The 26,224-nt window shown below is 41.2% G+C and overlaps 1 protein-coding gene across 34 annotated transcripts in view; it reads right to left on the reverse strand.

The window, feature by feature from the left end:
- Nucleotides 1-26,224, reverse strand: part of RHOBTB1 (Rho related BTB domain containing 1) — a 118,897-nt gene that overhangs the window by 18,578 nt on the left and 74,095 nt on the right. For 27 of the 34 annotated variants that reach the window (XM_026013506.2, XM_072756104.1, XM_072756089.1 and 24 more), the window contains 3 exons: nt 19,915-20,116; nt 19,464-19,567; nt 2,701-2,886 (listed from right to left, as the gene is read on the reverse strand). In XM_026013506.2, coding sequence (XP_025869291.1) covers nt 2,701-2,886; nt 19,464-19,567; nt 19,915-20,106 — 482 coding nt within the window. In that variant the 5' untranslated portion in view covers nt 20,107-20,116. Of the gene's footprint in view, nt 1-2,700; nt 2,887-8,067; nt 8,126-19,463; nt 19,568-19,914; nt 20,117-26,224 lie in introns of all 34 variants that reach the window. The other 7 variants (XM_072756111.1, XM_072756110.1, XM_072756109.1 and 4 more) reach the window with 1 other exon arrangement.

The raw sequence follows: 26,224 nt of genomic DNA on the forward strand, positions 1-26,224 counted from the left end.
GAGAGATGGAGTACGAGCTGGGTGGGGAGGAGCAGGGGGAGAAGCACACCCCCCATGAGAGGGGAGGCTCCATCCCAGGACCCCGGGATCATGACCTGAGTTGAAGGCAGGTGTTTTACCAACTAAGCCACCAGGTGCCCCTCTATGCAGGCTTATAAAAAGGCTCTTGCAAAACCTATCAACCTTAAGTCTTCCAAATCTAAAGGATTTCGGCCTGCAGGAAAAGAATGCTTTCAGCAGTAATTACAATATCTGAAGTATCAGCCATTTACTAGCTATATGGTCCTGGGCACATTACTTAAACTCTTTAAGCCTCAGTTTTCCTATCTGCAAAATAGGAATAATAATAAATATCCACATTTTAAAGGGCTCCTGGGTAGTTGAAACGAGACAATATGCTTAGCATGGGACCTGGCCCACAGTAAGCAGCTAACAAATATCAGCCGTTCCCACAATTACCACCATCACCACCTTCATCTTTGTCACCAACACCTTATGCTTACATTTTGCTTTATAACTTTGTGACGAATCCATATTTGAGCCTCACAATAACTCTACAGGTGTGATTTTTCATTCCACCTTTGGAAGAACTGAGGGGGTTTAAAAGGCTTGCCTGCGGTTACATTTGCAAGTTGCCGAGAGGCCTGTCAAACAATTAGGGTCTAGAATCCCCTAGTTCTAGACTGGTTAAATGGTCCACATCCAACAGCTCATTAGGTCCCTTCCATCACATCTGTGAGCCTCCTTTCACATCTAACTGCTTCTCTTCTCTTCCATGTCTGCAGTCTTACCCTCATCCTCTTTTGCTTGGACTAGTGCATTAGCCTATCTGTCTTTAGACTCTGCACATTTTAGCTCACAGAGCTCACTGCTGCATGGAAAATCCTTACATAACACGAGTATGACTTTAGGCTGGGATTCTTTTTAAAGATTTCCTCTGGATCCACGAAGCCCATGGAACAGTCTATGGCCTTTAGGCTGGCACACAAGGCCCATTACAATCTAATCAAACCCAAGGAGGCCAAACCTTTGGACGCAGTGTAAGCAGAAGAGTGCCATGACTATAGCGTAACATGGTAAAAGACAGATTCTGGAATATAAACAAGATGTGATTTGTTGTTCTCCTCCTCACAGACACACTCTGGATTCTGGAAGACGCAGAGGTGACAATCCCTTCTGTAGATTAGCTCTGAGATTTCATGAAGGAGGCGGTATTTGAGCTAAGCCTTGAAGAGTTTCACCACTTAGTGATTTTCAAGTCAGTCCCAGGAACCAGGAGCACAAAATGCCTGGAAGAGCCAACCTGGAAGTTCAGCCTTTCTCTCTGTACACCCTTCTGCTTTTTTCCTTGCCTTCCCTCCAGGTCTCCAAGTACAAATTCTAACCAGTCTTATATTTCTCCTAAGACCAGTCTTCCAGAGCCCTAACTCTCCTCCAGCCTTCCACATGCCTGTGGTTGTGAGGCCCCACTATCTTAGCCTATTCTTTCCCACAGAAAGTTCTGGATGCCAGGGGCAGTCTCTCTTTCACCATGAGCCTCCCTGTGTGGCTTCTAATATGCAATGCCTAGTCTACACATTTAATAGGACTGTGAAAATTCAGTTTTCAGAAAATTTATCTGAAATGCATCAAGAACATCAGAAATTGTCAAAAGAAAGTATCATTTGCTTTTGCTGTGAGTGTAAAAAGTTGTCTCTACAAAATTTTTGTGATAAGCCTATTAGGCAAACATCAAAGGAAGGTATTAATATCAATATTTTTGGGAAACCCATGCTCTTCAGCAAAAAATTTAGTAAAACATAAAATATATATAAAACTATTTTTTATGAAGGGAATATGGAGGGGGCATGAGATTTTTTTTTTAAAAGATTTTATTTATTTATTCATGAGAAACAGAGAGAGAGAGGCAGAGACATAGCAGAGGGAGAAGTAAGCTCCGTGTGGGGACCCTGATGTGGGACTCAATCCCTGAATTCCAAGATCACAACGTAAGCCAAAGGCAGACGCTCAACCACTGAGCCACCCAGGCATGCTGGGGGCACAGGTTTTTAAAAACTCTTATTTCCCCCTCAAATTGATACCCACATTTTCTACAGAGTCAAACAAATCCTTAAAGGTGATTTTTAAACTTGTGACCCTTTAAAAACATAACTAATAGAGACATTTATAAAACAGTGTTGCTGTTTTGCAACTATGGGTCCATAGGATTTTTAAAAACTAGACACTGGCGTTTTGGGAATGAAATATTCTCAGAGGTTGGACTGAGGAAAATGAGAAGACTAGGATGTGTTTATTTGTATGAACCTGATATTGCTGGGGCCAGGAACTGTGGCTAACCCATCCCAAATGTTCATTAACTTTATTATAATAATCATAATTTCAAGAATGACATTATAAGGAGTAACCAATATTTTGCTCAGTGTTTTACTAATTTCAAGGCACTTCTATTCATACCATGTCACAGTGGAGGAATTCGCTTCCAGCACTGGCCAACCATTTTACAAAAATGGGTTCCTTACCTAAGAGGGGATGGGACAGCTACCATGAAAAGGGTCAGGATTAACAAGCTAACTTAAAGCACATGGCTGATTGATGGGATCCCAGAACCACTGAAGAGCACAACCTGAGGCTACAGAGACATCTGTTACCTCTGAATTTGAATTTGGCCAGCACAGCAAAATACTGAGTCCCTTGGCTTACCTCGCTAAAGGGCGTCTGGCTCGATTAACAGCTTCAAGATCAGCATAGCGGAGATCTAGCTGGCAGCCAACTAGAACAACAGGTGTGCGAGGGCAAAAGTGCTTGATTTCTTGATACCACATGGTTTTCACATGATTTAGGGAATTGGGATTAGCGATCGAAAAACAGAGGACCACAACGTCAGACCTAAAAGGAAATCACAAAAGAAGCTGGATTGCCTTAAAACTTTTTTTTCTTTTATCATTATGGTTCCTCCCCTCCCCCATCCATCTAAGGCTATACCATGTCACAATAAAAAAACAAAACAAAACAAAACAAAACACGGGTATTAAAATACATCTCGGAGTCATGCAAACAGCGTGAGAAGCCCCCACATTCCAGCACCAACACAGCCTGAATTTGTTTTCAAACTGCACTGCAGAACACCTATGTATTGAAGTTTCCAATGATGTTATTTTACAAGATAGATGATTACCCAAACTTGATTCAGTCCTGAAGCCACAACATGCTGAACTATTTCTGTTTGTCACAAGAAATAGTTTCAAGATAAAGTAAAACAATAAAACTACCTTTTATCAGTTTAAACGTAAAGGCAATGATGACTCAAACCCAATGAGATAAAGCAAACAGTTTAAACATTACTGAAAACATAACAAGTATTTGCTGTACAGGGTCAGCAAATACACAGAAGGATTTCTGCCCTTCTTCCCACTTCAGTATACGTGTAGAGAGCACAACCACTTATCTGTTTCTGAAAAGAAAATGTCCTGAATTTGCAGGGATTTTGACTCTCTACTAGGTAGATGGCAAGAAGGTCGTATTTAACAGAAAGCCAGCAAGAGTCAGGTGGATGACTAATAAGAGAATGTTGGAAGCAGATTTCTCAAATGTTACATATGACACACAGCAGGTAAGTGGAGAAAAGAAAAAAGTACTTTATAGTCAATTTTGACATAAGGATCTTCTATTTTTATACAATAACTTACCATTCTAGAAGCCAAAGAACCGTTTTACAAAACAGTTGTTCAATTATGGTGTTTGACAGCTGCTAAATGGTATCTTTAATAAGAATTACAAGCCAATCATTCTAGGTCAAAATATGCTGAATGGTGACTTTGAAAACATTGAGGCAGAAGAACATAAAGAATAGGAAAAATTATGCCCAAGGATTCAAGACTATCTTGCAGCTAAATTCAGAAATAAGCTCTTACAATATTATTAGATGTTAATTTATTGCCTTTATTGTTTATGTAATGAGAAGAATCAAGTCGATGAATCAAAACACCTTCTTTTTAAATCATTAATGAGCTTTCCCCCCTACATATCAATGAAGACAAACAAATATATCCAGGCAACCATAAAATTTCTAAAAATAATCATTTGCAATGCAGAAAACTGCAGGGTGCTTACATTAAATGTAATTCACAAGTTGAGTCCTTAAATTTATATCCCAGAAAAACTGCACCAGACCACAGCAAATAGAGGGGAAAATCCTGAGATTAAAATATTTACAAATTATAAAAGAGGACCTAGGACTCAGAGTAGATGAATGTATTAATCTGCATGTTTAGAATGTCCTTGAAATAGATATTATCAGAGATTCGTAGACACTGGAAAATAGATTATGTGTAAAAATATGCATAAATATATAAATGAAAGGGAAGCATGCCTTGTCTTCGGGATTCTGATTTAGTTAGTGGAATATTCTGTGCACAGCCTTACTTCTAATCAGCATAAATAACGGTGCCCAGGAAAGCCAAGAATGCTTTGAATTTTACATTTTTTAGGAGCTGAGTTTTCTATTATTCATAATCCTATTTATATAGGATATCTGATGCAGCTCCGCTCTAAGCTTCATCCTGATCATAAAACAAAGCCACCATGAATTTTGGCACAGTGAGATTAACATGGCAATCTGTGAGGTTCAATATTATAGAGGAAGAATTGAGGAAATGTATCCAGCACGTAAATGTGGGATAGCATGTATATGCATAAAATTGTTCTAATTGGTGCCTATTTCCATATTGAAGCACATGGCTATAAAGGAAATATTCTCAGAGCTTAATTTATATGACAGACATGTAGCTAAATGTCAATTCTGTTATCTAATTTTATGATACAGCATGTGAGGTTTTGAAATCAGAGCTGGCTCGGTTGCCAAGGTTACCGTGATAACACTCATGCCACTGAACACATACTAGTTACTATTCAGCTGACCTGTAAACAAGTACAGACAGGACCTTGGGGGTTGGAAAAAATGGAATCTCTTGATGGTAGTAGCATAATGCCATCACACAATACAGGTCCGGAGGGCCCAACCTCTAACTGTGTCGCATCAATATCTCAATGCATGAAATGCTGTTGGAAAACTAGAAAAATAATTCAGTGTTCTGTAAATATTTTGCCTCAAAAGGATGACAGTTAAAGAAAGAGAAGAGGCTGTATTGAGAGCAATACTACCTCTGAGGCTAGAATAACGTATTGAGTCAAAATTCTATTTGTATTTTCCTTTTATTAATGCTCATTTAGGGGCTCTGAGAGTGCCTCTCCATTGGTTTACACTGAAAGCAGCTAAAAATTAAGATAACATTTGACCTCCCAACTTGCTTCACTGTCTTCGGTTTAACCTTGTTGTTCTAAATACAAATGCAAGTGAAGGAAACATGATATACAAATTATGGAGAATCCCATTTTTCGGTCCTACCCTAAAAATAGTACTCTAACCCTGATTCTAACCAAAAGGCTGGGAATCAATGGATGTAGTGACGGATGCTGTTTTGATACATTTCTCCTTTTCCCAATATTCCTTTCTAATCCCTAATTCTCCACACAGCAGGATCCTCTGCAATATAAACACCTTTACAATCAAGTGACTATTCTGAGAACGCCCTGTATTCCCTCTCGGATTTTGAGCTGCTTTTTTTTTTTTTTTTTTCCTATCTAGTCAAGGAAGGCACAAGACCTGCAGCTAAGAATATCTCCGGCTCTAGGCAGAATTCCAAGGAACTAGAGATATTAAATAACTTTTAATCAAAACATTCATTCCTGTGTGGAGACTGTTCAGTGTCTGACACAAGCTCGTGTTTAAAAATGCCATTCCTATGAAAGATAAAAAGGAAAAGGCAGGTTCTTGCATTTCCACTTCTGTGGCTCTGTTACATTTTTTTTTTTTTAACTCCGAAGAGTTGAGTTTAAAAATAATTGGGAGGGGGAGGTGTGATGAGGTCGTTCTCACATACTATGCAGCAGAGTTAGCCTAGAAATGACCTCAGGGTTCCTATTTCAGCTGTAAAAAGAATCTGGTAGGGTTTAAATGGCGTCCTACAGCTATTTGGAGTAGAAAGAACAAGAATTTGAGAATGCAGAAGCAAATCACAGAGTGGTCAAAACTCTGAACGCCAGAACTTCGAATATTGAGAAGGGGTAGGAAGAGGTTTAGATTTTTTTTTTTTTTTTGGACCCGGAGAAGTGGCTTTTTAAAAGAAAGCCAGTATTACAAAGGATTTATGAGTGCAAGGTCTCAGTTGCTTGCCTATGGAATGTTTATTTTGGGGAGAAAAATGTAATTTCTTTTCCTTAAGGGGAAGATATTAATATAAACATTTCTCTAGGGTACAAACACATCAAATAATGCCAGTGGAGTAATATTTTGAGTAGTTGAGTCAAAAAGAATCCACGGTCAATCTCTGTGTTGAAACAATTGGGAATCTCACTTCACAGAGAGGTGGGAGGTGGGGAGGGGATCAGAGAGAGCCCAAGTCCTCCCAAAATGCTGGAGTTGATAAAGCCAACCTCAGCTGTATTAGTTTTTCTTTAGATATTAAACAAATGACAGCATGTTTTTTTCAGTTATCTTTCAAGGAGACCACGGGCCAAAGATAGCATGTAAAAAATTTCAAAGGTATTTGGATAGTATAAGGAGTGTGTGCAAAGTTGGGGCCAATCTTTGTTGAAGGATGAAGGAAAAAATGATCTGAAAACAGTGCATCTTACCCACATATCTTAGCTCAAGCAAGACTTGAAACAGCAAAAGTCATACAAGTTCCCAAGGCCTCTGTAATGTCTACAGTGAAACAGAGCCAACGTGGTGGGGAATGGTCAGACGAGCAACCAGAAGGTAGACTGCTTTTCTGACGTGAAATACCAAATTCATCCTTTGAAGAAGTGGTTGAAAAGGGTAGAGGGCAATTGTGACACTGTGTTGTTAAGAATGGACTTCCCAAGTTCTTTCCTGTCACAGAAGTGCCCTCATCCTTCTTGGTTTATCTTGCCTTTTCTGGTGCCATTCATCCTGCCACCACCGTCCAGCTAAGGAGCTGCGTGAGGGTCTTGCATTTCCTTTACCTGAGAGCCCAACACTAGGCAAATCTCATGGACCCTAGTTAAGGTTCGTGGTTCCAGCTGGTCCTCCAGATAGCTGTGAGTGGGACTGCTGAATGCCCTTCTGCCATGGGCCAATTCTTGCTTTGTCTCTTGCTGACTAACACTTGGTGACCCATAGTAAACCAACGGTTTCATTGTCTTAAGTTTCACTTGGAAGTATCTCCTTATTAACATACCCTTTAAAGCCTTTTGTTCTATGGTAGGATCCTATCTCTTTACACATCAGTACTGCCTACCACTTCATTTTTTTGTAGTAGAGACTCCTATATCCTTCATACTGGTAGAGATCATGATCACATTTTTTAAAGATTTTATTTATTTATTCATGAGAAACACACACAGAGAGAAAGAGAGAGGCAGAGACACAGGCAGAGGGAGAAGCAGGCTCCATGCAGGGAGCCCTATGTGGGACTCAATCCCGGGTCTCCAGGATCACACCCTGGGTTGAATGCGGCGCTAAACCGCTGAGCCACCTGGGCTGCCCTCATGATCACATTTTAATGGGCTTCTTTCCTTTGTCAGTGTACACAGGTTCCCTTCTGGCAAAGACTCAAGTAGGAGACTCTGACCTCCCCCTTTGAGGCTTCAAGCTTCCTTCTCCCATTATAACCTATGTAGGTTCTTTACAGAAACATTTTCAAAACCATTCATGTCAACAACACACCTTTCATGCATATAGTCTGACAGCGCTATGCAAACAGATCAAAACAGCACAAAACAGCTGGGAGCATGGCAGAAAAAGGGAATGTGTAACATGTGGCTTTGGAAAATTTTAGTAGGGAAGCAGCCCGGTGTGTATGAGATGCAGAGGGAGTTGTCAGTGATCGGTGAACATAACCATTGGGAGATGAATGGCTCTGTAAGCTCATACTCATGGAAGATGGAGAGGTCTGTAGGGGAGCGCCTGGCAGGGGGTCTGGGGCGAGCAGGGCAGTACCATGCAGTGCCCTGGATGTGAGCAGAGAAATCAAGTCAATACTTTACCAATAGCAGTGAGGCTTCTTAAGTACAGATGTTATGTGGGGAAAACTGTCAAAACACCCTGCAATATATCCAGATTTGGGAGTGATTAGCATGCGCAACTATTTCTTCCAAGCCCGTAACTGCATGTTTAGTAGGAAGCAACATTTTAAACCAGTCTTCCCCCACCCTCCAAAACTGAGGCCAAAGCAGTGCTCACTCTTATGTGCAGGAAAGCCGTATCAACATCCCACCAATGGCACCAAACCCTGAGATAGATAAAACTTGAGTCTTAAAAAATGGTTGGTTCTTCTATCACGATACAAATATCATGGAGGACCTTGGTCCTGCCATAGAAGGTTGTGGGTTATCATCCAATAGGAACTGGCTGTTTTTCATTCAACTCACCCCATTTTCTATACTTAGCACTCTATGGTCCCTGTAATATACTCTTCCATCTCTCACAATCATCAGAAAAAGTTGAATGCATGTGAAATCGGGTGAAGCACAAGTAATTTATTAGAAGAAATAGCTTAAGCAACCTTATTTAACTCCTGGTCAATGACAGCAGGAAGCATTGACATAAAGAAGGCTTGCTGAACAGGAGGAGGAGAAATTGTGGTAATAAATTCCCTCCTAACACCATCTCTCATCCTCATTCCTCTTTGGCTTTCCCTGAAGCTAAATGACAGAGGAACTTCCTGCACTGTTCACTTTTTCTTCTGAGAGCAACACTAGCTGTAGATAGAAGAAAGCCTCCCTATCAGCTTGAATGCCAGATGGAAGGTCTCTGGGATTAACCTCCCTGACTCTTCTGAAACAAATGTAATTAGCAAGATCATTCCACCCCAACAGGAAAAGGAGTTTACCCAGACCGCTTGGCAATCCTCTTTGAATCTACAAAGGTACAAGGACTTGTCAAGTCACTTATCCAATAGTAATAAGCGATCATTCAATCATTTCTTCCAGCAATATTAACTGATAATGTACTATGTATTGGGTACTCTCCTAGACATTGAGATATAGCAATTAATTAAAGATACAAATCACTGTCCTTGTGCCTGTTTTGTATTCTAGTGGAGAACAGAGACAATAAGCAAGAATATGTAAACTATGTAGTGGGTTAGGTACTGACAAGTGCCAAACAAGGAATATAGCTGGAAAGGGGGACAGAAATATTAGGGACAGAAGATGCTTTTGGAATTAGGTGACCAGGGAGAAGGGAAGTGAGGGAGCTAACATGCTATGTGGGGGGAGAAGGGAAGTGAGGGAGCTAAGATGCTGCTATCTGGGGGTGACATGGGGGTGGGGAACACTGTGGAAAAGGAAACAGCTGGTGCAAAGGCCCTGAGGCAGGAAGTTTCCCTGAGGGGTAGGCGATGGGTGAAAAAGCAGGAGCTGAGCTCAGGGAGGCAAAAGTGGACCAAGGTAGGAGGGCCTCATGGGATCTGGTTCTTACTCTGAACAAACATTAGGGGGTTTTGAGCAGAATGACAAGATATAAACCTTGTTTAAACAGGATTGCCTCACTGCTATAATGAGAAATGACTAAATGGTGTGTGTGTGTGGGGGAAATGTCAGGGGGAAGATGCAGAAGGATGGGACCAATGAAAAGGTAATCCCAGGAGAGATGATATGACTTTAACCTAGGAGCAGCGCAGGTGGTGAGAAGTGGCCACATTCCATATATATATATGTATGGGGTGGGGTGGGGGGAGCCAGCAGGATTTGCTCATGGACCGAGTGTGGGACATGACCAAGAGGTATCAAGAATGATGTCAGAGTGTTTGCCCTGAGCAAGTCTGTCTTCCCTGCTCCTGGTGCTGATGTGTGGAGTTGAGCATTTCTAACACCGAATTGTAATTATTTATATTGTTGACTTCCCCACTGTACCAGAAGTTTCATTTATCAGGGCTTCTGTCCCCTTCCTATTGTGTGCCACACAGTGCTTGTGACAAAAGAAGCCCCTGATGACTGTGTATAAAAAAAAAAAAAAGGCCTTATAGATACTGAAGGATAAAGGGCATAGATGTACATGTGTCTGTAGTCCTAAAGTCTAAAAGAAATGAGTTTAGGCCTAAATTAAGTCAGTTCAGGAATATGTTAGGGTTTTAATAAGGAGTGAAAACAGTATGTGAGCTATTATATTTCTTCAGACAATTACTGCTGAAAGGCATATAATATCTCTGGTATACAGCAGAGAATAACCAGTTAATATACATTTTTTAATTATTGGAATTTATCTAAAAAATCCATTTACCCCATCTAATTGGATACTTTCATAACACCAAGATAATAATGGATTAATGATCTCTTCATGGAACCAGATTATCTCTAGGAGCAAAGGAAGTGGAGAGAAACAGGCAGGTTACTTTCTCGGGAAGTAACACAGAATTAAGGCTGAAGGGAGTAAGTACCCTCCATATCACAGGTCATCTTATTTTTTATTTTTTGTTTTTTAAAGATTTTATTTATTCATTTGAAAGAGAGAGAGCATGCATGAGCAGGGGGAGGGGCAGAGGGAGAGGGAGAAGCAGAGTGCCTGCTGAGCAGGAGGCCTGACGCAGGGCTGGTTGATCCCAGGACCTCAGGATCATGACCTGAGCTGAAGTCAGACACATAACCATCAGAGCCACCCAGGCACCCTGACCATCATGTTTTTTTTAAAAAACATGGCAAAAACTAAAAAAATTTAAAAAACCCCAAACCCCCCAAAACAAAACAACCCCCCCCCAAGTAAAGTAGAAAGATAGCCAAGGTGATAAGTTGAAAAGACTATTTGCTAATTTTCTTTATCTTTCTATAATTCAGCACTCTGTCCTTCTGACTATATTCTCTAGCCTGGGGGCATAGGGGGGTTTCCAGGGAGAGAAGAAAGTGGTGGAATGGTTTTGGACACCTAATGAAAGGCCAAAATTCAAATTGTTGATAAGATTCACTAAGAAAAAAATCTGTGTAAATGTCCTGTGAACCTTGCGTACCAATTATTGTCAAACACGACTGTGGGTTCCAAAGTCACCAAGGATGTATCTTGCACGTTGCAGCTAATAAGAATGGCGGAACATTCTCATCAAGGGAGGTTTTCCTTTTGGCTTCCCAGCTTGTGTCCTTTATTGAAACGTTAACTGCTGAAAGCTAGCGATAGAATTATCCCCTGAAGACACTGCAGAATTACTCCACAGTCTCTTTCTTCTTACCACTTAATTTAAAAGGGAAAACTGCACTGGCTGAAATATATTTCTTCATCACAACGTTCCAGTATAAAAACACCACAAACTGATGAAAAGTCAATGCACTTAGCTATTACTTGACCCAACTTGTCAAGCTTGCAGCTATTAAGCAGTAATAGAAAAAAAAAAAAAAAGGTAAAAAGAAGGCACAATGCAAGACATCAATAGATTGAACAATGCATATGTCCCTTACTCTCTCTACCCATGTCAGTGGCCTCATTATTTATGTTTCTATGGCACCTTGTGGGACATCAATGCTTTTCTGGCCTGAATCACGAGGGACTGTCTTTCCTAGCCATGTGACCAGTGTTTGGGCAGCAGCCAGCCTCCTTCCAGGTCCTGGAGCATGAGTGACCCCAGCCATCAATCCAAGACCTGTTGCTATCTCATTTGGCACTGCTGTTTCACAAGGACAAATTCATCCTGGGGACAGGGCTGGGTTGGATAAAGAAATCCCAGTTTTCTGGCGTTTTGTCTTCTGGTCACAATACAAGATGGACCAGTTCAGAGCAGGAAGGACAGTGTGGGACAGCAGGCCGAGGGTGGCACAGAGCATGGCTTATTTTCTGTGTGCCCGATGATATCACTGCAATCCTATGCTGATTGTTTTGGTGCAGAATCTATACATTTCCACCACATTTAAGTGTTTGAATCATTTGTATGCATTTAGTCTAATGCATTTTTGTTCATCTGTTTTGAGTAAGCCCAAAGCAGTAATAATGCACCTTCAATTTTTCTACTTAATGCCCTCGTCTTTGGGCAAATGGACTTAAAGTGAGCAAATATGTATATAGATATATATCTATATACATATTTTATAAAATATATTTATAATATAAATAAATAATTATGTATATTACAAAATGATTCATGTAAAGATCTTGAAATGACACCCAGAAAAGAAACAACCTACAATGGGAAAACTGTTAGTATGAATACAAGTTATCTTCTGTTTAAGAATACTCATTCAACCAAGGCTTTTTGAAAAGAACTTACAAATCTAAAAATCTGAGGGGAAGAGGTTGTATTGGGGATGTGATTCAGAGTACCTCCTTTTTTTTCTGGCTTTTTCTCCTTTTTCTCCTGGCTTTACAGTACATCTTTTCATATGCTAATTAATTAAGGAGAGCCTAGGTACCAGTGTTTTCCATCCTTATCCACCCTCATGGTGGTACTTGATTTATGATTCTTACTATAAAAAAGTGCAAATATAAAATTCAATCTAGTAGAATAGTTTGGAGTTTCGTTACAGTGATATTTCCTTGTAAATGCCTTAGAAGATCCTGCCATGTATAAGACTGATTGATTATATACATTATAATTGTTAGTCAGCTAACATTTATTAAGCTCTTCTCATGTTCCAGGACCTTGGCATTGGAGAGTAAACATAAAATTCCTGTTCTACAGATACTAGGAATAACAGCATATGGGCAACAGAAGAAGATGATGAAGGAGCCCATTTTCAAACAGTGTGAGCATGGCTACAGTAGAGATTTGCCAAGGTGCCTGTGGAACATAAAGGAGAGACATTTCACCTGGATTCTAAAAGTGACAGGGAGGGGGAGAGAGTATGGAGGGAACTTCTGGGAGTTTGTGACTCTTGTTCTAAATTCTTAGAATAGTCATGGTAATTAACTAGGTAAAGAATAGGTGGGTGGGGGTGTAATTTCTATGTGGATGTAGTGTGTGTTTGTGGGCCTACAGGCTACAGAGAATGCAGAACTGAAAAGAGTCTGTTGTGTCTGGAGCAAGACCTGAGGCTGGACAGGCAGGCTGGGACTCAGTCCAGGGAAACCAAGCGGGGTGGAACCTCGAACCTAACAGGCAGCGACCTAAACCAGGGAAAGGACACCCCTAGCCCACCTCTGCACCCAATTCTCAGCCAGGGTGACTGCTTACAAAATGGACAAGGTCATTTGTATACTCCCACAGGTTATCACTGTACTCTCCAGTTCCAGAAGGAACCAAATACAAAAGCCCACATTGTTACTATTTGAGGGAGAAACAGGGAAACAGAAAACTTTCAGGGAACATGGTGTCCTCTATTCAGCTGTCACAGGGCACCTGGTCCAATGTATCTTCCCTGAAAAAGATACAAACACAACCACAGCCAAAGACACAGGCCTCTTGGTCAGACTGATGCACACAGCTGAGGGAAGGGGAGTCAGCATGATTTGGGGAAAATCTGATAGTGTTCCATCACTGAGCTTTGAGATTCTAGAGCCATTCCATTTCTCACAGTCATCTCTTCAGGAACTGGTCCCAATTTTTTCCTCCTAAGTTCACACAAATGATTTGTATTTTCAATAGGAATTAATTAAATAATTAAAACATATGTTGTCTACCATGCACATTTCATAAATTACTTTGCCCATAAAATACCTTCATTAAAAAAAATACTTGAGGTATACCATTTAAATCCAATAAACCTTGTAGACTTAAAGGGTCCAGTCTGATTAGTTCTAACATCCATGTGCACCCCAATACTATCATACTATCATCCCAATCAAAGCAACAAACATTTCCATCACCTCCAAAGTTTCCTTGTGTCCCTTGGTAATCCATTTGTCCCCCTCCCTCTTCTTTCCCAGGCAACCAGTGATCTACTTTCTGTCACCATGGATTGCATTTTCCAGAATTTTATAAATGGAATCACACAGTCTGTGCACCTTCCCTCTGCTTTCATTCACTCAAGAGCTCTGTCTCTAATCTTAAAGAGATTCTTCCCTTTTGGCTGAGGTTCAGTAAACAGCATCATAATCATGATGATTCCATGACAGTGTGTAACAAAGCATGGCTTGTGGACCACCTGCTTTATAATTATCCAGGGACTGGCTAAAATTTCCTGCTTTACCTCTCCCTAAAACTCTGACATCAGAATAACCACCATGGGCAGGCATTCTCAAACCTGTAGTTTAGTCTAACCTCTTGGGGAACAGCTATTCCTGATCCTTGGTCTAGCTAGCTCTTCTCTCCTTCCAAGTCTTTCTACCTGTTTTTTTTCTTTCTTTCTTTTCTTTCTTTTATCTTTAAGTGGGATGTTTGGGTTACTTTTCCATGTATTATGTGCATTGTAAACTTTTGTCCTTATGCTGCTTTGCTACCTACTTCTCAAGTCCACCACTGGGGCCAGGACTTAGGTGAAGAGAATACTGAGAGTGAGTGGGACTCTTTTATCTCTGATGCAAAATTCAGCGAGGTGCCAAAGAATTGCAAACCAGATGCCTACTTTATTTTTCAAAGAATGAATAAGGCAAAAAAAAAAAAAAATCTGTGAACAAAATGTCAAAATTTTAAATAAACTCAGGACCAGTCACAGTGCCATGCTGAGCCTTACTGAACTTGAAAGAAAAAATCAGTGATCCTATCTTTTAAGAGTTATTACTATTTTTATTTTATGTCCAAGGTGAGAGCTCGTTGCCTTAGCCTAGTCTTGGCCCAGGCTCACCTCTGCTTGATAGATTTCCCCGTCCAACAGGCTTTTTGCTGTCCTGAAATCATCATTAGAATGTTACTTCTGGCCCAGCGTTTATAACGTGCTGTGGACAAGAAGAGCTAATTCAAAGCACTCTATGTAGACCCATTAGATGCTTCCTACTTTTCCCCTTTCCATTAACCACAAGTACAGACAATCCTAGACAAAGACAAAACACTGGTCGCTCACAGTCGTGAATTTTTAAAAGAGCCTCAACCGACCACTCAAAATGGAATGTATTCGTGGTAAATCTGATTACATGTGCCTTCAACGTGAAACTAGACCTATCTCACCTAAACAGACACACAGAAACCATAGCTCTGATTAATGTTATCATTTAAAACATGTACTGTACCTCCCATAGGAGCTAACAACATTTGAGAAAAATCAATGTGGAAGAATAATCTGTATTAATAAATGAGTTCCAACTGAACAGAAAATATGTCTAGAAACGGTGGGGTATGAGGGTAAGGTTCCGGAGACTTTAGTTAAATGTTTAGGGGAAAGCATGCCATGGAGAGTACTCATGGCTCCCACTCACTTTGAAAAAGTTCACTTGGATGTATTGTGTTTACTGAAAGTCAAGCACTTGTGTTTAGCTAAAGAATGAAGCCATTTGTTATGTATTAAAGAACTTAAGGGCCACAATGGCACACGAGAGCTGGTGACAGATGGGGAATGCTGGTCTTCACTGTCCACATAGAACAGCGTAAGAATCAGACTGGACCAGGAATAAATTCAAGGTAAGTTTGTCATCAGTCATCATTTCCAGCCATAACAGCATGGTAGAAAGGGAAGTTATGGGCTCTGGAGTCAGAGAACTAAAGGAAAAGTTCACTTCTAGTCTTTCCTAGCTGCCTGACCTTGGCCCCTTTCTGCGCCTGTTTGCTCAAATGTGAATGAGCCTACTTTGCAGGGTCACCACGAGAATGAAATGGTAGAGCATCGGGCACAGGCCTGGCTCATAGGAAGCCTTGATCAAACTGTAGCTGTTATCACCACCTCCAGCACTGTAGGCTGTATGACGTATTTGAAGGTTATCTGATCCGGAGACAGATCAACGGTGGAGGTTTTCAAGGAATCAACGAAATTTGTAGTTATTTATGTGTGGTGTGACTATAGGAGAGGGGCAGAGGGCCCAGATGTCCTGTGGGAAGCAGAGCCCATCCTCTCTGTCTGCATTCTTCGTGCCAGGTATGTAGCCTCGAACATTTCATTCTTATAATGGCCCTGGGGAAAAATATCTGGAGCCATAGCCCTTTAAAAAGAGGCAGTCTTCTTGCCAAAAAAGAGCAGTTAATCACAGTCACGGTTACTAGGTACAGTTTTGTTCTTGATATTTTAAAAGACCCAGAAAAGAGCTTCAAAGAGTTCATCCAAAGTGGACAGAAAGTAGGTGGTGGGAAGAAAGGCTAGAAGGAATTGGAGTCATTCACTCCAGGCAAGAGAGGGTTTGACAGATGCCAGATGTGTTAAGTGTTAGGATGCTCACACTGCTCTGCTACCTCTTCTCTCCACTGAATAATAGAAGGACTCCTATGCTCAATGTTTTTCCTTGGATGGATGATTTCCCTTCCTGAAGCAAAGGGGTCAACCAGGTGACCTTGTGAGATCTCTTTTAAGCCTTTGCACAAATACGGAAGAGCAAAGAGACACCCGGCTCATCGATGCGGGGGTGGGTTCCAGCTGCCTCTGTGTAAAGTGAGGTTGAGAGAGCTTGGCACAAAGAACGGGTGGGAGCCAGGAGTCAGGCAGAGGTGGGTTTGACTCTGCCTCTGAAACTCACTCTTGGAGAAGTTATGGTAGTAAAAGAACTCAACTCTGTCCTCAGCTGTAGCTGGAGATAATCTCTGCCTTCTAGGGTTCCTGAAAGGATTAACTGAAATAATGTTGGCAAAGCACCTAATATTTTGACTGGCACATGTAAGCCTTTGATAAATTGGAGCTGTTATTCTGGTTGGCTAAAAAAATGGGTTGAAAAAAATAATGCCCTTCGGCTTATAGTTATATCATGCTAGGATAGTTACAAATTCAGGTAGGCAGACCAACACCATGTTGGCCCACAGGATCCATGCTGCCAAGTAGAGCCTGTCCATTCCAGAGGATGTTTGAGGGGACACCTTAGTAACTACCCTGGTGCTAAGAAGCAGAGGACGCTGAAGACAAGGTCTTAGGCATCTTCCTAGGACTCTGGTTTCGATCACTCTCATCGCAAGAATCAAAGGAATTATTTTAAAGAGATTCCAAATACATTTCCTACATTTCCAGGTCTAAGTAATATACCATGTCCTACTGACTTGTCATTCACATCAAACGCAGTAAAAACATTCATCAAAAAGCAGGTTTGCAAACCAAACTGATTGTCAAAAATGTAATTAGGATTTTTTTCCTTCACGAATGGTACAAAGCTAAAAATGGAAGTCACAAAGAAGTTAACCAGCACTTGCAAAGCAGTGAAATACAGTGGCCAGCACGCTATACCAAGTAAAAGGAACTCCTTTTATGATCAGACTCTTCTACAAAATGTAATTTCTTGGTGCTACATCAGTGTGTAATTACATATTTAGTGTTACAGAAAGATGCTGGAGGCTTAGAGAGAACGGCTCTGGTTTCTGTTCTTGACCCGTGGTGGGGTCTGTGGCAGGACGCCTGCAGGCTGTGGAGAACCAGAGAAGACAGAGGAAACACAAGGTACAAACAAGCACAGAAACTGAGGGCCATGGAGAGCTCAACCAGAAACACAGGAGTGTTTCCTGAAGCCCCTCTGTGTCACAAGGAGAATCGAACTTGGCTTGAAAAACGCATCCTGTTTCCATCAAAAGGGGAACAGGTTAGAGCTGATAGAACCAAACACCACAGACAGGAGAGTAGAACAATGCAAGTTGAACTGATGGAGTCGCATGAACGAGCAGCTTATTTTTGTTGGGAGTGAACAAACACAGGCATGCCACGTTGTAAAATGACTCCAGATACATCAGGGAGCTGGCTGGACGAGGCCTAGTGGAGGTGCCTGTCAACGTGAGATCTATGCAGGCCATCGTGCCATGAAATCAGTCCCAAGCAGGAATCTCAAACAATGGAGCAGCCCTTATATAACCAAAAGATAAGAGTTACATTATGGGGCCAAGTGAAAACTCGTTCTCTTAACTGCATAAAATTCAAGTGGCAACAAGCCTCTGAGCTGGTTACACAGTCCGCAGCTGTTAAACCCAAACACCTAAGTAAGTTCACCACCAGGTCCATTGTTTTCAGAGAGCTTTTTAAAAGTGAGGATACAAAATGTCCACAGAAATCTATTGCATCCATCCTTACTTTGCTTGAAGTCATCATTTTATGACGCTTTCTTACAACCGTAGATGTTACAAATCCGACTGCATGGTACTTACATACATGGTACTTTATCACAATTTTGGGTAAATGTGGAATAATAGGGTAAAAGAAAAAAATAAAAATGGCATCAAACAGAAGAATCAAGGACACCACAGAAAGAAAAGAAATGATAAAACAGGAAGTTCGAGGAGAAGAAAGATATCTACAACGCTGTATATTAATTAGCCTCAAAATCCTCATTACCAAGGGGACATTAAAAGCAATGTTTACTTGTCATATGCCTCTCTCTGAGTCCCCATGAACAAACTGGTCTAAATGGCAGATTCTTTCAGTGAATAACTTCTCAGGAATGGGACAAACCCTTTCCTCAAGTTTATGCAGTATTTTAGACCATGTGGACAAATGCCAAATAAAAGTCCATTCAGAGCCCTCAGAGAGCTACCACCTTGAAGAAAGAGAGGTACCTTTAGAAATGCTTATCTCAGTATGGAGGAGGAACTCATGGGATGGGAGTATCTAATCCAATCCTGTGAGGCAGCATGACATTCGATGTTAACAGGGGGCAACTTATCCACGACATCTAAATCTAAACTTAAGATGAAATGTGTTCATTTACAATTAAGGGGTAAGAACATCTCCTCCTTATCTGGATTTTGATAGCTTATAATACATTCACCAAAAGAGATCTTAAGTTACGGTGACAAAAAGAAGTTGCTAAATATTTTAAGGCACTTTGACATGTTCCTAATCATATCCTTCTAGATTTACTACAGGGATTTCACCGGATTTTTCCTTCTTCTGGGTTTTTAGTTGACTTTTCATGTAAAATAGACATTAGCACTTTGGTTCATTTTGGAAATGTGCCTCATGAAGGATTTCAGAGATATTTTTCTTTCTTTTTAAAAACGAACTTCAAATAAAAATAATAGACTTTTCAGATAACAAAGCCCAAAGCAAATAACATCATACTCTGCTAATATGGTCATGAAAAGACCAAAGAGACCTTCTGAAGTGGAGTGGGCAAGTGCTAAAATAACTTAAAACATTCTAGCAAAACGTAAATAAAGTACCATTCAGGAAAACAGCAATCAAAGCAGCCCAGGGCTAGAGAGCACACCAGAATTCTCCAAAATCTTCCCAAGTTAACTAACAGTCATTGTTTTAAAGGAGGGACTTCCTGGGAGGGACCTAGTGTCAAGGCAGACTGCTTTTTTTGACATCAGAAAATACCATTATTTCCCCTTTTTTTCTTAAACGCAGCTGCAGAAACCAACACGTTTCAAGGCCATATGATGGGACTTTCTTTCGTTGATTATGAAGCAGCTGCCGGTTTTGGAAAGGAAATTGTACTCAAGCTTAACTGCACTGAACTGGTCTTGGTTTACCTGCCATATGCAAAACGCCTGTCTTTGTGATGATCTCCAAAAGTGTCCCAAAGCCTGAGAGAGACGCTCACTTCATCAACAACATCCCGGGAACGCTCCAGGACCTGCAGGAGAGACAGGGCATTCCTGCTCAGTGACATTCAGAGGCTCCTCAGGAAAAAGACACTCAGCACCTTCAACCCCACTTGTTCCACATGCATTTAGTTTTCTCCTTCCCTCTAACAGGACTTGAGCTAAGTCCTAATTCTCTTCCCGGAATCACATGACTCAAACCCTCCTCATTCAGGACACTGCACCCCTCCTCCCAAGTGTGCATTTTGCTTTTGTTTTCTCTTGTGGCAGTGAAAACACCAGCTTCATTTTGTGTGCACAAATCACCCCTACCCCCTTTTGAAATCAGACTGGCAATAGCAGTGATGTGCCCTTGGAAGTGAAACTCAGCCCATCTTACCTCCTGGCACACTCGGTACTGGTCAATCGCCCACACGGTAGGCACATGGGTAGCCAGCAGCTGATACTGCGTTAGCGTCGTATTACACGCTCTGGCACAGATCAAGCGTGTCTTCCCCACGGCGTTGTCTCCCACGACCACACACTTGATGGTTTCAACGTTCGGTCTTTCGTAGTCCATGTCAGTGTCCATTTATAAAACTCTGTAAGAAGAGAGCGACAGAGCAATCAAGGACGGGAGGGGTCCAGGCTCTTCTTTGCAGGTACCCAAGCATAAGCAAGAAGTTTGGAAGTTCATACGAAACCTAATTCAAAGTCAAGTTTTCTATTTATGCCTCACACAAGTACAAAAACATCGCCGGACTGTTATTTTGACCCCAAACGGTTTATTCCGGTTAACATGTTATTTTCTCCTTGGTTTTCTCTAAACACAACCTGCCTACTGAAAATCCATCCAGGCAAGTCAGGACTGCTGGCACACATTTAGAGCTCACTAGCTACTCGTGTTGACCCACTAAAGAGACTGGTCAACTGCAGGTTTAACTTAGACATTGGGGCGTAAGCAATATTAGCGTCCCTGACAATATTAGCATCCACACCATCACAGTCTTCCACTGACTCAGTATCTCCCATTGAAAAGCAGTTTACTGTAGGTTCTACGCTATCATGGTGACTTAGAGGAGGATCCAAAGTGCAAGCAGAAAGGATTACTTGGCTTTAAAGAAGAGTAAACTGTAAAACTGAATTTTGATACATTCATAAAATTTATATTTCTTCATCTATTTTTATTAAACAAATTCATAAAAACAGTATCCTCAAGTGGGGCACCATAAAGCAATATATTTTTGAATTCCCTTTCTCTCTGTGTTTTCATCAAGAAGTCTGGAGCATATGGCAAAGAATGATTTTACTGGGATGGGAAAGCTAGTTTGGAATCCTCCTGAAACCATCAAAAAAGGTTTAAGAGGGTTTGAATGAAGGGTCAAAAGGAAGAGAGAAAGCTGCTGCCAGTACGGTCTGCCCCCCCTTCCCTGACCCCACCCAACGGCAGTGACCTCCAGAAATGCAAAGCAGAGTGCTTCCCCGCAGCAGCTGGATGGGTGACCAACCATGTAAGACTTTTAAGATTTTAATGAATTATAATTGCTATTTCAAGGAAGTATATTGTTAAACGAAGAAAACGGGTTAGATGGTCAGTTTTCTAAGAGATTTATTTATTATTTTAGAGAGAAACAAAGAGCTTGTGTGTGAGCAGGGGAGGGGCAGAGGGAGAGAAGCAGACTCCCTGCTGAGTGTGGAGCCCAATGGGGGACTTGATTTCAGGACCCTGAGATCATGACCTGAGCTGACATCAAGAGTCAGAAGCTTAACTGACTGAGCTACCCAGGCACCCCTGGATGGTCACTTTTAACAAGTTGATAGTGATTTTAATGGCCATAATGGTCAAGAAACTGTCCAGAGTAGGGCTTAATACATAACTGGGATTCAGAAAGTGTTTAAATCACCTGATTTGAGAAAACTGATAGTTTGGATAATATGAGATTAAAGAGTATATAGAGAGAGACAGAAAGAAGATTATTAAATAGAATGAGTGCCTTTTCCCAGTTAGGACCACCTGAACATGAGATTGTCTCCTGTAACACCATCACAGGAGGTGTTAAACCTGAGGCTAGAGACTATTTGGCAAGAATTGAGTGAAATGATTCAAAGAACAGATGTGTGGTGAGGTTAGGATCTGGTCTGTGGTTCGAATGCTGCAGAGAGGCTTAAAATAGATACCTGTTCCCCACCTAGCAAATGCAGACTCTGAAGGTGCTGGGTGGAGAAAGAGGCTTAAGAAAAAAACCTTCAATTCTGATGATCATCCAGGTGAAGTGAGATGATTCCTCAAATTGATCTCTTCAAAATCTGGCCTGTGGTTTACTAGTTCCTGATTTCATCATATAATGTGGAATTAAGCCTGACTTTGGCATTAGATCAGTGGTCCTTAAATATCTGCCAGAGAACATTTAGCAAAGTCTGGTTGTCACAATGGGGTTGGAGGAGTGCTACTGGCTTCTAGTGGGCAGAGGCCAGAGATGCTTTGAAACACACTACAGTACAAGGGACAGCCTCCATGACAAAGAATAATCTGGCCCCAAATGTCATAGCGCTGAGGTTGAGAAATCCCTGCCTTACAGGGGATGTGGGTTTGAATCCTGGTCTCCCCATTTTCCAGCCCTTTGCCATTGGGCAAGATATTTGCATATTTAGCCTCAGCTTCCTCATCTGTTAAATGGGAACTCTAGTACCAGTCTCCTCAAGTAGTGAGGGCTAGGTGAACTGATGTACCTGACATAAGGATGACCCCAAAGATGCTAATCATGAGGGTGAAGGCCAACACTTTGAATTGACAACAAAAATGAGTTCAGGTGAAAGACCAGAATTAGATTCAAAATCATAAACCTAATAACCACAGACATCTATTAAGAAAGGATACATTTTTAGTAGAGCAATTAAAGAGTAATTCATTGAAAAACAAAGAATGTTTAGTACAAGATGGAGCATAGCTGATATTATGCAAAGAAGGCATTAAAAGTTCTAGGTGGGAGTTGGACGTTGTTAGCTAAATGACAATGCAGTTGGGAAGGTAGGTTAAAAATATTTTTTCTAGGGTATTTCTCGGTTCTAGAATAAACATGGTAACACTTGTTATTGATAAGAAACTTGATATGTTTTTGGTGATACTACTATGGGGTACCCTGTGTCAGAAAAACAGGATCTGTTTACAGCCCCACAACTCTGGAGGTGGAGTATTTTGATTGTCCTAAGTGGTGGAAAACCCTTCTCTTTTTTTTTATTTGTTTTTTTTTTTTTAAGATTTTATTTGTTTATTCACAAGAGACACACACAGAGAGAGAGGCAGAGACACAGGCAGAGGGAGAAGCAGGCTCCATACAGGGAGCCTGATGTGGGACTCGATCCCGGGACTCCAGGATCATGCCCTGGCCCGAAGGCAGGCTCTAAACCGCTGAGCCACCCAGGGATCCCCTGAAAACCCTTCTCTTTTGGAAGCAAATTTTATCTTTTTAGGTAGATAAAAGTCATAGGGAGCCAGTCCTTAAAACTTGAGGGCATGTTTGGAAAAAGACACACAAAAAAATGTATGGTTGGTTTTCTTGTTGGCTTGCAACCTACCTTGGAAAGCAGCCTCCCAAAAGGAATCCCCCAAATAATTTAAATCATGGCAGCAACGGTGGCATAGCTGTGTAGCTTTCACAGAAGACTACTTTGAAGGGGATAAAAGCCTTCGGTTTGATATGAAGACTATGATTACAAAAATATCATTACTTATTTATAGACACATCTCATGAGTAGTCCTAAAAAGAATTTGTGTGTCAAAGATGAGAATAACATCCGTGGATCCTCTAATCTTTAGCAATCGGCTCAAAACCGAAGTGGCTGCCAAAGGTGCTGAGCCTTGCAGAAAAAGGACGACAAGTAAGGGAAATAAAAGGCAGGGCTGAATTCAACACTCGTAGCCCAGTTCACCCACTTGAGAGATGGAAGTTCCAGGAAGGGTTTTCTGGATTTCCAAAAGCTGAAAAATCTCAACTTTGGGGTAGAGATTTTATTCTGTGGTAATCTAAAAATACATCTACACGTATATTGTGAACTGATTATCTGCTACACATAAACAAACATGAAATTACGATAATTATAAAAGTATGCAATTTTGTCCTTCTTTACTTGTTATGGGCTCTAATTTATTCATATCTAGCACTCTTATGGTTGAATGAGCTCTGAGGACCATCTGCTTAATGATTATTTGGTTTCTGATTTTTATTTACCTAGAATGAGAGCAATAAATATTATTCATTTAACACTGTTACTAAATTTCACCACTATGGTGGATACGCATTTGTCTTTAGGTATCTATCTGAGGAGACAAAGAAAATAATAAAAGAAAAAGTCAGAAAGGACTGACATTGGTAACCTGTTACTATGGCAACTTGTAATCTTACTCAAAACTGACATGAACATCATTTCATACATTCACTGAATCCTCAGGACATGGATGCTGACCATTAAGTGCTGAAGAATGTATCAGCACATTCTGGACGTCAGAAGTGGGACATTTATTTAAGACTGGCAAAGTGAACAGGACAATGTGGGGGTGTGGTTGGGAAGTGAGGACTTGGTGAGTGGCGTAGGGTGGCTGACCCCTGGGGGCTGGGGCCACCATCCAACGGCTGCTTAGAGACTGTGGTTGTCCAATCACCCCACATGCCCATGCCACGATTACTGTCATCTTCTGGACTTCAGGTCCCTGCTCCCTGTCACCACCAAGTCAGCCTTCCTGCTGTGTCCACAGGGTGATGGATGCATCTGACACTTTAGCCTCACAGACCCTCCACCTCTTTGGCACCAATGACCTTCCCCACACACTACTTGAGCCCTGCATACTTTTGGTCACGTGCTGGATTCTGTCAGCCAGAAACATTTTACCTTGGAAATCGTGTGTTTCAAAATCCTTCTCTCAAAGTAAAAACTCCTGTATCTTCACAGCCTGTCACGACAGCAACTCTCATCAGGAGATGGAATCTATTTCCCTTCATCTTGAATTTGAGCTAGCCTTGTGACTGTGTGGCCCAATCCCAAAGAATGTGGTGGTGATGTTGTGTGAGTTCCAGAGTCGGGGCTTCCAGAAGCCCTGCAGCTCCACCCTCACGCTATTGGAATGCTATCCTGAGGCTGTCATGTAAGGAAGCTGGCCCAGCCTAGCAGAGGAATGGAATTCACAGTGAGAATAATTGAGGTCGCCTTGCCTATGGCTTCACCACATGCCATATAGTGGGCTACTTGAATCCTCTAGCCCAGACAACTCTCCAGCTGAATGAAGCTTTTTGAGTGAGCCCAGGTGAGGAATCCCCTAGCCAATCTCCAAATTTATGATTATTGTTTTAAACCACCAAGTTTTGGGATGATTTGTTATGCATCAGTAATTAACGGAAACACATCCACTATAGGGGAAAAATGGGAAAAATGGGAAAAATCACCAAACCTTGACTCCTCCTATTTTTTAAAAAATATCAGATTATAGGTCCCTTTTGGGTGGATGATCTTTCCTACCTAGGGTTGATGGATCATGCCAACTTTCTCCTCACCATCATCTTCCACACCTTTATTGTGTGTGTGGTAGGCAAAATAATGTCCCTCAAAGATGTTCATGTCCTAGTCTTTGGGATCTGCAAATATGTTCTGTTACATGACATGGAGGAAATAGAGTAGCAGATGAAATTAAGCTGCTAATTGGCTGACTTTTGTATAAGGAGGTCATTCTGGATTGTGTGGGTAGGTCCAATGCAATCACTCGGGTTCTTTCACGTGGAAGAAAGAGGTAAAGATCAGAGTGTGAGAAATATATGAAGATGCTACACTGCTGGCTTTTGAAGGTGAAGGCAAGGGCCATGAACCAAGGAATGCAAGTGACCTCTAGGCATTGGAAAAGGAAAGAAGACATATTTTCTCCTAGAGCCTCCAGAAGGAATGCAGCCTACCAATCTCTTCATTTTAGTCCAATGAAGCTCATTTTAGACTTTTAACCAACAGAACTATAAGATTATTTGCTTTAAGCTACAAAATTTTTGGTAATTTTTAAGAAAGGTTTTATTTATTTATTTTACAGAGAGAAAGAGAGAGAGAGAGAGTGCGGGCGCATGGGCACAATCAGGGGGAGGAGGGAAGGGAAGGAAAAGAATCCCAAGCAGACTGCTCGCTGAGAGCAGAGCCCGACTCAGGCTGGAAGTGGGGCTTGATCTCATAACCCTGAGATTGTGACCTGAGCCGAAATGAAGAGTCAGATGCTTAAGACTGAGCCATTCAGGCACCCCAAATTTTCGGTAACTTTTTACAACAGCAACAGCATGCTTTTGCCACACAAAAAGGCCTCCTAAATTCTAAATGTTGTTTGCTACCTCAGTGCCTTTACACAGACTATTCCCCAGCCAAGTCTCTACCATTCCTTGTCTGCCTGGCAAATTCTGTTCATTGCTTAAAACCTTATTCAGATCTTACCTCCTCCAAAAAAGTCTTCCTATTTGCCCTGCCTCCACAAAGACTATTTACTTACTTCCTCCTTTGTTTCATAAATGGTTCTAGTAGGATCAATCACAATCAGAAATACCCATATAGACTCAATTTTTTTCTATATTAGCAAACTATAGAATGGTGGTTTGTGAAATTTTTGTTTTTCCTGTGGCTATACCTTCAAAGTGGCCATCTCATGCCCTTAATGAATCATCACGTATTTCTGAGGTACTACTATGTGC

This window comes from Vulpes vulpes, chromosome 4, assembly GCF_048418805.1.
Source record: "Vulpes vulpes isolate BD-2025 chromosome 4, VulVul3, whole genome shotgun sequence".
In the NCBI taxonomy this organism is placed as follows: Eukaryota; Metazoa; Chordata; class Mammalia; order Carnivora; family Canidae; genus Vulpes; species Vulpes vulpes.